Here is a 12,393-nt window from a genome sequence, read left to right as displayed (position 1 = left end):
ACAACAACAACAAAAAACAATAGAAAATGTTTTAATAGATACCTTTATTCATAGTTTGGTAAGTTTCCTTAAAATTTGAAACAATGATTGCTCATTTCGCTTTAATCAAACATTTCAAAATCACCACCACAAATAACCAATTTACAGGGGAATTTTGATATGAGTTAATTGTGGGGAGAAAAACCATTGAGTTGAGATTTACGCATTTATCAGAATTTTCAATGATTAGAGCAGTTTCAAAAATGTGTCTTTTAATCCTATCGCTACACGGCTAGATAATTTTGGCGTTAACAAAATCAAAATTGTGGGAGGTTTGGAAAACGTGACTAGCAACTCCGCTTTCAGGTTTAAAATTTTTAACATCTGTTCTTTTAAACGTTTTGACCAATTGACCAATGACAGAGAAAACCAACATTAGATGTGTTCGTTCACAGATACAAAGAAGTCGCCATCTATAAGATAAGTCAATATTCTTGTTCAATGATTTTCCAGAATGGAGACTACTATACTAGCAAAGTACCCTTTTAATGAAATGAATCTCCGAGAATACCGTAATATGGTGACAATGATAGAATTTAAATTCAAATTCACATTCGAAATTTTATTGAGTTAATAATCGATTGACGCTGAACAGTATTTAACATTTCATAGAATTAATTAAGAATACCAGCCCCAGCCTCACTACAACTAGCAGATATTATTGAGAAATTAATGAATTTTCCGAGTCCATACAATATGTTATTGAGGTCATAATGACCCCCACTCATTCGTATAAATATCAGTACCTCGAATGAATTTCATCATACGAATCATAAAATCCACAACGTGAAAATGACAGATGGATTACATCATCTCACGCTATACACTACATCGTATGAAAACCAATTAAAAAGAATAGAAAAATCTAATTATTCGTTAAGAGATAATTTTATTCATTCAAGTTTGGCATGTAACATACGATTTACCAAATTTTTGGAGGGTATTTAAAGCATACCGCTTGTGTCTCACAACCAGTCCTCTCACACACAATAGAATACATGTTACATCCACTGAAAGACTTCCGTACTGCCTTATTCCTTAACAGTACGCTTCGATACTCATGATTCCACCTGAAAATACATAAATAATTGCTGCAGTAAATTGCATTGAAACTTTAGTAGGTTGAAATAATTCAATTGAATGTTGTGAAAATGCTACATACGGCATATTCTTTGTACATTCTTCCGGTTTTAACCCATTTGGACACTGAACAGATAACCATTGATTATGCATTTGTAGTCCACTACTAACGACACGGTAATCATTGCCGGCATCGATTGTTACACACCGAGTTACTGCCTGAAATTCGAGGTAAAATCTTTACTTTTTTTCTGATTACGGATAGGGGACCATTATAGTACACGAATACGTGCGCCGAAGGTTTAAAGCCTATCAAGGGCCTGAAATCGACCATTTTCTAGGCATCTAGGATTGCTGACACAAAACTACCATGCAATATCTCAGGCAACAAACAAACATGGGGAGCCCGACCTCTGAGCCCTTCTAAAATCTAGTATGCCACGGAACTATCCAAAATACACACACCTTAGACGAGGGGCATCCTTTAGTGTTGAACGCTGTACAGGTCCGTCCATCTGGGGATATTCGTGTACCATCGCAACAAGCATCGTTGACACATGAACAAATGTAAACCTTCATATTGGAAGGACAGGTGGCGGCGCTAGGAGCATCATCTGTGCCAGCACTGTCAGGACCATACAAAAGAACTGACCCCGCCGCAGCGCCCTCGAATAAAACTGGAATCAGAGACATTTTCACATTTTTTAGCGTTATGGTTACGATCAATCGACTTAACCATAATTGAAAAACCTACCGAAAATTAAAACCAAAAAGTATCCAATATTCATCGTTCGTGCTGAAAGGTAGAATATAATTTACTTAGAATATGAAATAGCAAATATATGTATGACACAAAAAACATATTTTGATACGTGAGAAAAGTTGCAACTATAGACTTTACTCGCAACTAGAACCGATCCTTGATTATAATCATGAAAAATCAATATCTCCTCAGACGATATTCATAAAGAGTCGAATCATTTTGGGGCCACTGTGGTACAAAGAATATGCGTGTGAATATATTTTACTTTTATCAAGGTTACCTTGTTCCAAGACTTACTGACTTGCTGTCTACTGAATCACCAGTTGACCAGAATTAAAACACTTCAGATCGGAAATGTTGATATATAATTGATCAGATCAATAGATGTCAATTTCATATTTGGATAATCGTTTCGTTTTTCATTAGAGCTAATACACCTGCGCTGTTATTGTTTTTGAAAGCTCTGAATTCTTGGTTCGAATAAAGGAATAGACGTTAAATTCCTGAATAAAATAAATGTCAGTTCATATTTGGATAATCGTTTCGTTTTTCATTAGAGCTCATACACCTGCGCTGTTATTGTTTTTGAAAGCTCTGAATTTTTGGTTTGAATATTGGAATTGACATTTTCCTGAATAAAATAAATTTCTGTTCATATTTGGATAATCGTTTCGGTTTTCACGAGATCACATGCACCTGTTGCCGTTACTGACATATTTGAACTTAAACCTCAGAGAGTAGGATCTTCATACTGACTCCAAATGAATAAAGAGCAACAAGCGAAAAAAACTCATTAAATCTGGACATTTTCTTTCCATAATTTCAAACTTTTCTATTCATCAAAAGTGAATTACAAGGATGATATCTAAAATAAAGGACCAATGGTCCAGTAGCTCATCGACATGAAACTCTGAGAAGCAAAAGGAAGAAAGTGCAAGGGGGAGATTAGATTTTTTTAAAATAACTTAAAGTAGCAAACGAAATAGCTGAAAGGAGATTGTATTCCGATTCACCAGGCATCTTTTTTTATAAACGAGGTTCAGACATGAAAAAATGAAGGCCTTTTGATTGGATATAATTCGTTAATTCATCGGGAGAAACTGAAGACTTACCTCACTCCCTCCTACATTTATCATACCCGACGACTCGTGGAAGTTAATACGCTACGGTTTCTTCGTGTACCTTGACGTGGACGGTACTCTTATTTCACGAGTCAGTGACCAAAGTATAAAAATGTAACGTGCTTTTGTTTTCTTACCTGTTTTCTAACTAAAACACAGCTTGATATTTTACAAAATGGCATGATAATTCCGGATCTATTTTTGCGAGGATTCACCTGTCATTTCACACAGTGTTAATCGCATGCGCGTGTGTTAATGATTATTCATGACTTAGGTCATGACAGGTCAGGTCAAATTATATAGAAGCTAAGGAAATTTTCCAATTATCTAAAATTTTACAGCTTAGATCGGTCACATCGCAACGAAATTCGTACGATAGCGAGTGCTAGGCTATTCGAATCATCCGCAAAGAGAAATACGACCGGGTCTATCACCGTTTTAAAACGTGGCTTGTTAGAATCGCTTTCTAGCAATATTGGTACAAGGCCAACTAGACCGTTGGCATAAGAATCGAACCATAGGCTAAAAACCTGTCATCTCGTCCCGTGCCAACTAATATGTAGTGTTATCCTCATTCTCGTGTCGGAATGTTTCAAGTTAGTAATGCTGCAGATGCCTGAATCATGTTTTCGGGGTTTATTGGGGATCACGCAATTTTTTTCAACTAACAAACAAGCCTTTGCACCAGAACAGTCTACACAGATGCACCTCCACGTAAAATCACTAAGTTGTCTCCGTATATAATAGAAAATACATTTGTACGGTGCGTAGGAAGAGTTGCAACTATTTATCATAAAGAAAAAAAAATTCCGAGGATATTCATGAATGATCAAATTAATTTCGAGGTTATACCGTCTAACCTTAATCATATTAGGTGAAATGTTTTATATTTTTCAGTGCGAATGTTTTACATGAATATCGTAGTTCAGAAAACACCTATACTGACTATAAAGAGAGGACACCGGGACCCAGTTCCATAGTTGTGAGTTAGAGTTAACTCTGAGTTAAAGTTAGCTCATTTTTAATGAGTTAACTCAAGAGTTAATTCAATCGTTTTCATGTTTCTGATTTTACTCCAAGTTAGTTATTAACTCAGAAGCAAATTCTTTTCATTGATTGTAACAAGCTTCGCTGTGACCGAAGGCCCGAGGCTTCCATTGTCGTCCGTCCATCAGCTATCCGTCACAAATAATGTTTGCGGGTTTCAAAATGACTTGTCTGTTTCTTTGTGAATCAATTAACACAAAGTAATCACAGGCTGTTAATGCACTCCTGGTTCTTGTTCGCCAAATATGTGTTCTCATGGATTGGCTAGTAGCAGCCATACGATCACGACTTTAGTCATATCTAAGTTTAACTGACTGTTTCACGAATCACAAGTTGGACACAGAATCGAATCAAAAAGAACGATATGAAATATTGCTATGGATATCTTTTATTGATGGTTCACTTAGTGTGTTCACTTAGTTAGATTGATCAAATTCTCGGGGCATATTTTAAACACACCGCTTGTACCTCACATCCACTGTCTGAACATACGTCAGACGAGATATAACATTCTGATTCTGACTTCCTTACCCCCATTGTACTAGCAAGCCTGGTCTCCTGATACATATGCTTCCAGCTGAAAGTACAAACGGAACTGCTATCACAACCTTAATTGCAGTCGGTTGAATTCCAAGATGTCGAAGTAAGCCGAAATTGCGAAAATTACTGCCTAATAATAAGTACTAAGAATGCTATTCAACGGGATATTTTGGATCAGCTTTAGTTCGTAAGTTCGCTGCATTGGTTCGAGGCTCTTTGATATGAGTTATTCTAGATATGAATAAAATCCAATGAGATATCGTGGCAGAGCTACATACGGAAGGTTGCTTGTACATTCCTGCGGTTTGAGACCATCTGGACATTCAGCAGAAGTTCTTTCATTTTGTTGCAGTCCGCTACTCACGACGCGGTAAACGTTATCTGGTTCGATTTGAACACAACGAGCTACTGCCTAAAAATTTTAAGCAAAGATTTTTCATTTCGTTTTATCGAAGTTAGTACCAAAAACAACCGGGACAAGAGCGAGGGGGTATATACATATAATACGAAAAACCCATCGGAGTTTTGTCATAAGCGATATTAGCATAGAGAAACTGCACCGTACACACCCTAGTAAGTAGGCATCGGATTCCATGAAATGCTGTACACGTCCGTCCGTCTGGGGATATCCGTGCACCATCACAACAATCGTCGTAGCATTTACAAATATAAGCCTTCATATTGGAAGGGCAGGTAACTGAACTAGGGGCGTCATCCATCAGTGCACTGTAAGGACCTGTCAGAACTACTGACTCCGCCACAGTGCCCTCAAATAGAACTGGAATCAATAAATAGCAGTTAATTAGATTCAATTTGGTAAGCAACCACCGACTTATGGTTAGATAACGAAACTACCGTACGGAATATTAAAACCGAAACGTATCCAATATTCATCTTGTGCTGAAAGATCAAGTGATAAATACACAGAATAAAGTGATAACGCCTACCACAGTTTAATCCATTTTGCTTTACACGTTGAAAAAGTTGCCACTCGACTTTTTGAAACCAATGAAATTAGATTTCGTTGCAGAATTAATTCTAAATGAAAACATCGCGCATAATTTCAATATGAGCTTTTGAAAGGGGGAGTGTCTCACAGTTTTCTACTTTCATAGTGCGTTGTGTGTTCATAGAGTGGATATCCTATGAAAATAAAAATCTGACCTACTTGTCTACCGAATCTCCGGGTGAGAAGTAAAACACTACAGCTCGGAGTTGATGATATGTACGTTATACCGCTGATCATCAATCATCAATAAATGTCAATTCATATTTGGATAATCGCTCTAGTTTTCACCCGATCACATCAACACCTGCTTCTGTTATCGACAGGTTTCCAATATTAAGATCCCTTCGCAATGACCTTCACGTTGACCCTGAATTAAGAACAATACTCATCGAGGTGAAATTTATTTAAACGGACGTGCCTTAAACGGACCTTTCTGGTCATTTTTAGGTGAACATGGTCGATCATATCCTCTGGTAGATCGAGGCGATGCCGAATATTCGTTCCGATGTTGTTCGTCGCGCAGAAAGTTTAGATTAGCCTAGGTTAGTTCGGATACTCTTGCGCTAGGCGAGCTTTGACGTGTACAAAATACATTCATGTCTTCTTATGGGTAATCATTAGTTCCAATCAACAAGAAAAATGGAAACTATCAAAGTGAAAATTAAATATAATGATTTCGTACAATGAAAGCAGTTTGTCACGCTAAAATTAGACACGCACAACTAGATGAATTAAAATAATTTATCCGAGTCTTATTCTCTAAGAAGTGTAATCCACATAAGTGTATAGCACGAACTGATATCAAATAATGTATGGAACTGGATGGCTAGAAAATCTTTCGAATTACCGTGTAGTCGAGCAGTTTGATATATATCTCAATCAATCGATTGCTACAATCTGCATTCGCGAATACGATGTACTTGAAAATTTTAAGTCATAATCCGAAAATTGGAATTCGAACACGCAAGCAAAGGTCAGTGCTAGCGCTGCTCTCTAATTATCTGATCGAGCCAACGAGGCCAGATGCAAACCCCTGACTTTTTACTACTCATAGCCAAAACCTAAGCCTCTGGACCCCCTAGACCCTAATTCTCTACGTTTGAAAAAGCACCATTTGTTATTAATCGACAAACTCGTCTTGGAACTAATGATAACCCTGTTATTTGTCTGCACACGAGGATCAGTTTACAATGAAACATCAATGGAATGTTTTTATCATTTCTCCTAGCATATGAGTATAGTTTAGGTTATCCGAAATACTCGTCGACTTAATGGCTTTGATTAAATCATGTAACCTAAAATGTACAATTGTTGATCAAATAAATGATCTCCTCTGTTTTCTTGCAAAACCGAAGCTGTCATTTAAAGATACTATTTCTTTTTATTGCCAGCGTTGTCATTGAATTGGACAAACCGTATGATTTTAATCATTCGAAACAGTAAACTACGTCAACTCAAACTGGCGGAGTTTCTTTGTCATGCGTCTCGGTCAAACGAATCCAAAAATGTAAAAAAAAACATTAACAAATATCTTAATATCTGATTTTATAGTTTTATTGCTTGTTGTATTGAATCAGACTGAATTTGCCATAGTTTTATTGCTTGGTGTATTGAATTGTCCCATTTACTCAGTTTTGGGGCCATGTTTAAAACACACCGCTTGTACCTCACATCCACTACCTAAACATACAGTAGAATACATGTAACAGCTTGCGCCTGAATTCCGAACTGCCATGAACCTAGTGAGCATTCCCCCGTACAAATGCTTCCATCTGAAATGAAGTCATAATTCCTTTATCACCATTGGTTATTTCTATATTGACTCGCCATTTATATTTCAAAATAGGGTTAGAAAGAAAAAGATGACGGATAATATTGTAAGTGCAACATACGGAAGGTTTTGTGTACATCGCTCCGGTTTGAGCCCATCTGGACACCGCGCAGATACTCTTTGAGTTTCTCGTTGCAATCCACTACTGACGACACGGTAATCATTGCCGGCATCGATCGTGACACAACGAACTAATGCCTAGAATAACACTTTGAAAGTAACATCTCGATGTCGTATTTGAGAAACGTGCATCCAAAGTATGTATAAAATCAAAAATTCAGAAATGCGTCACAAACACTGCGATAACTTCGATGACCAAACAACTCGATAATAATTATTGTCACCATTAGCACGTAAAACAATCGGTGCATTTAGAAATAAAACATTTTGATAATCAACCTGATCAACATAAAATTGATGTGATTGAAAAAAATCCGTCGCACTTTATATTTTAAAGTGTGAGCCAGCCACATTAGGGAAAATCCATTCAACCACTTCAAGACACTATCGATAGTTAGGACTTAAATTTTACCTCGAAATTTTTGTACTAAGAAATAATTTAATTTTGAAATTTCTTACACGTACCTTTGTTGACCGGCATCCGAAGCGTTTTTTGAATGCCGTACAAGTCTGTCCATCTGGGGATATGTGTGTACCGTCGCAGCAAGAATCATCGTAACATGCACAACTAAATACCTTCATATTGGAAGGACAGATGACGGCGCTAGGAGCATCATCTGTGTCAGCACTGTTAGGACCAAACAGAACAACTGACGCCGCCGCAGCACCCTCGAATAAAACTATAAGAATCAAAGACATTCAGACATTCTCAGCAATTAGAAGTGGTTGGAATTTATCGACTTAATCGTGACTAAAGAACCTACCGAAAATTAGAACCAAAACGTTTCCAATACTCATCTTGTGCTGAAAGATAAGACGCGATTAACATACACTTAAAGTCTAGCTATTTCGGTTTGGTACAACACAAAACGTATTGGTTTGAAAGGTTACAAGTCTAGACTTTCACAATCAGAGACATGATTCAACGTAATTTAATTATGAAAAAAATGCAACTATTTTGCCGTTTAAGCAATCTCAAAAATGATCGTTGGATAATACTGTGGTGCTAAACATAGGCCGTGTTTGGAGTTTTGCTTTATACGATTTTACACTTACTTGAATTTACAGTCTACGAAACCGAATCACCAGTTGACCACAATTAAAACTACACCGATCGGAGTTCTGATGATGTATTCAAGTTTTAGATGTATAATACTCTGCATATATAAGGCGGAAATAATCATCGATCTCAACAATAGACTGATGTCAATTTCATATTTGGATAATCGTTTCGTTTTTCGGCAGAACACATACACCTGTACTGTTGTATTGACAGGTCTCAAGTGAAAAACGTCCCGTATTCGGATCGAGCTTTTTTACACTGAACTTGTCGTTAATTATGGATAATAATCACCAAGGTCAAATTAGACCTTCTTCAGAAGAAATCTTAAAGCTGTCTGAAAATAATTAGTCCAACAACTGTCGTGTTTTAATCCTCAACCAGTGATTTGGTAAAGCCGGGTGCAGGCCTTTACCAAATGAATTATTAGACGCATTGGAAAACACGTAGAATATATATTAGGATAATAATTTTTCAAAGACTGGTCACTGTCTAATTCAGTTGAAGAATAAAACACATCACATGGTTTGTATGTAGCAGCATGGACTCGTTTTAGAGTGGTGGAGAAATTGTAACTGTTCATCATGATTTGTCAAATAATCACGATTACCTTCGAGATCAAGTTAATTTATTTCATAGAAAAGAAAATATACATCGATATGGACAGACCTGCCCTATGTAGGCTACACAAGAATAAATACTTATCTTTTTAACCAAAATCAAAAATCGGATGAACTAGATTGGAATTATTTGTATTAAATAGTGGCTTTAGAGTCTTAATCAATAGATTAATTTCATAAAGTGGAGCATTAGCAATGATGGAACTGACGACTGAAACAAATTGCTCCTATAGTACAAATAGCGATCTTGACTGTCTAGTGCTACCACTATGTATCATACTTGTGGGGAAAACGGGAACTAACATTACACTCGCTTGCCAAATCGTTGAACGGCCATAGTAGAAAGTATGAAATAACATACAGTACCTGGTATCCTCGTGCCCACGACAGGAATTTGTTTTCATGCATATTGCAAGTACACTTGTAATAAGATGAAAAGGTAATACATCTCAGAGAATATCGTATTATGGTTACATTGATATGGAATGACACTAAAATAACAGCCCAGCCTCATTACAACTAGCAGATACCGTTATTGAGAATTTACTGAGCCTGTATCAGTATGTCACTCAGGGAGGTCATAATGATTTCCACTCATTCGAAGATGTCATACGTATAAATAAATATCAGTAGCTCGTATGAATCTCATCATTCGAATCATAAAATCCACACCAACACGAAACTGACGAATGATATCACCATCTGACGTAATTACAAAAATATCTATCCGCTACATCGTATAAAAATCCATCAAAAGAAGGTGTCGAATAATTTTTTTAAGAGATGATTTTATTCATTCATATATTTTGGCATGTTACATAAGATTTACCAAAGACTGGGGGCGTATCTATAACATGCCGCTTGTATCTCACATCCATACTTCAAACAAAAACCAGAGTGTATGACACATCCCCCGCTACCGCGGTAAACCTTGCTTAAGATTTACCGCGGTAAATCTTTTCGTTCGAACCCAAAGACTATTTCCTTCGAACGCAAGGTTTTTCGTTCGAACTATAAGATGTACATTCTTCCAATATCACCCACTCACTTTACTTCAGATAATATTGACAAAAAATTTATTTTCAAATAGATTAGGCTTTGTACCGTTAACATTCATTTATATTCTAACATTTAAATTTTACACCAGAGGGGTCGCGCGTCCCATGTCATGATCAGGCCTTTTTAAACCGAAATTGTGATGAAAACACAAAAGAGGGCTAAATCTGTTTTAGAAAAGATATTTTCTTTCGAACGAAATCATTTCGTTCGAACGAAAAGATTACTTCGTTCGAACGAAATAATCAACATGATGAAGTTGGCCAGTAATAGGTAGAAAGGTAGAACCAGGGTTGTGTGCAGTGTTGGTAAAACTTCTTACTTGTGTTTTTGTGTGTAATTTCAAATCTACCAGAAAGTTAAGTCAAAACGCTTACAATATTCATCTTGAGTTGTATAATCAGCTGAAATTATGAATCGTTCATTACAAATGTATTCATCTATCTATTACTTATCATATGGAGGAAGATTACCTGACTAACTGGTGACATCATAGAACCCCGCAAAAACTATTTGAATTTGAATACCTTTCATACCCTTGATATTCTGAAAAACCCAACGGTCGAATTAGCTAAATTCATTAAGACCGGCTTAGATGTATATAGATCCCTCCAATAGTATACATAGTATTGTAATTAGTTGATGTATGTATATTTTGTTACGTTTTTATTCTCTAAATTTTAATCACTTCAGTGTTGTTTTGTAAATATTTGTATATAAATGTGTAATAGTTTTCCTCCATATACCATGGAAATGGTTGGAGTGTAAATAAAATCGTAATCGTAATCGTAATCGTAATCGTAATCGTAGAAGCGCGCGTAATTTATTTGAATATATGTTTTTCGCGCTACTTAACGACCGCGCAAAAACGAAATCGTGGGCACCTTTAGCGCGCCAAAGTGGAATATTTTTATTTCGCGCGCTAAGTTTTGTTCTTGGGCGGTAAGATTTGTTTTTACCTCACATCCACTGTCTGATGTCTTGGCATATCTCAGACGAGATATACCCTCATATAAAATGAACAATGATCCCCACTCATAATTTCATCAAAACCTGACGAATCCAAATCCAAATCTGACGAATGATATCATGACGCTATCCGCTGCATCGTAAATAATAAATCAATAAAAAAGAATAGAAAAAATCGAATTTAAGAGATTTCATTCATTCATGTTTTGTTATTACATACGATTTACCAAAGATTGGGGGCGTGTTTAAAACATACCGCTTGTATCTCACAACCAGTATTCCTACACAAATAAGAATCGATGAAACACCCACCGTAAGTTTTCCTTATACCTGCCTTATACCTTAAGAGCGTGCCTGGATACAAATAACTCCATCTGAAAGTACATAAATCTATGCTGCAGCAAATTGTATTAGACATAAATAGATAAAGTGTTAGGTTGCACGCGCATATCCAGGGCCATTCGGTGACTACAGCACAGTGGAAAAAGGGCACCAACTTTGAAAAGGGCCAGTATTAATGCCCAGCGAGTGAGTTTGAGTTTGAGTGCCATTTATTGGTATCATTCCACTAGATTTGCCTTCACATTGAATTTGCTTGCGTCTTTTTTTAGATGTTTGGCGAAATTTGCCCTTTTTCGATTAGATTTATGGAGCAACAATAATGTCTCATTTAGAATAGTGCCCTTTTGAGCAAAGGAAAAGGCCTAAGATTGATTTTGGGCAATTTATTTTCATTCACATTTTGCTTTAGTCCTAGAACAGAAAGGCAATTATTCTTTATGGCGCACAAATCGTGTGCCCTTTTATTTACTTTTTTCCCGACACAAACATTTTTCAAGGGCATTTGAAAACTGCGGCTACCGCACGTGCTGCATGTGCGATAGTCTGGATCCGCGCCTGGGTTGAAAAAATTCAGTTGAATGTTGTGAAAATGCTACATACGGCAGGTACTTTGTACATTGCTCCGGTCTTAACCCAACTGGACACTGAACAGATATCTTTTTTTGACGCATTCGCACTCCACTACTAACGACACGGTAATCATTGTCCGCATCGATTGTTACACATCGAGTTACTGCCTGAAATTCGAGGTAAAATCTTTACTTTTTTTCTGATTACGGATAGGGACCATTATAGT

General features: G+C 36.7%; 1 protein-coding gene across 1 annotated transcript; it reads right to left on the bottom strand.

The window, feature by feature from the left end:
* Positions 1 to 4,479: 4,479 nt before the first annotated feature.
* LOC141907268 (uncharacterized) lies at positions 4,480 to 5,898 on the bottom strand. Its single transcript, XM_074796868.1, has 5 exons — positions 5,759 to 5,898; positions 5,451 to 5,490; positions 5,160 to 5,368; positions 4,869 to 5,002; positions 4,480 to 4,627 (listed from the first exon to the last, which is right to left on the bottom strand). Exons 1-5 carry the CDS (start codon positions 5,834 to 5,836, stop codon positions 4,480 to 4,482), a joined length of 609 nt encoding a protein of 202 aa, XP_074652969.1. The 5' UTR covers positions 5,837 to 5,898.
* Positions 5,899 to 12,393: the final 6,495 nt, after the last annotated feature.

The sequence above is a fragment of the Tubulanus polymorphus genome, chromosome 6 (assembly GCF_964204645.1).
Source record: "Tubulanus polymorphus chromosome 6, tnTubPoly1.2, whole genome shotgun sequence".
Lineage (NCBI taxonomy): Eukaryota > Metazoa > Nemertea > Palaeonemertea > Tubulaniformes > Tubulanidae > Tubulanus > Tubulanus polymorphus.
The sequence above is the reverse complement of the archived record's forward strand: the minus strand, read 5'-3'. Positions and strand labels throughout refer to the sequence as shown.

Coding starts and splice junctions, on each gene's coding strand:
- LOC141907268 (XM_074796868.1), bottom strand. CDS start 5,836: ATGATCAGCGGTATAACGTACATATCATCAACTCCGAGCTGTAGTGTT. Junction 5,491..5,758: donor CCCGGAGATTCGGTAGACAA/GTAGGTCAGATT, acceptor TTGATCTTTCAG/CACAAGATGAATATTGGATA. Junction 5,369..5,450: donor CGTTTCGGTTTTAATATTCC/GTACGGTAGTTT, acceptor TATTGATTCCAG/TTCTATTTGAGGGCACTGTG.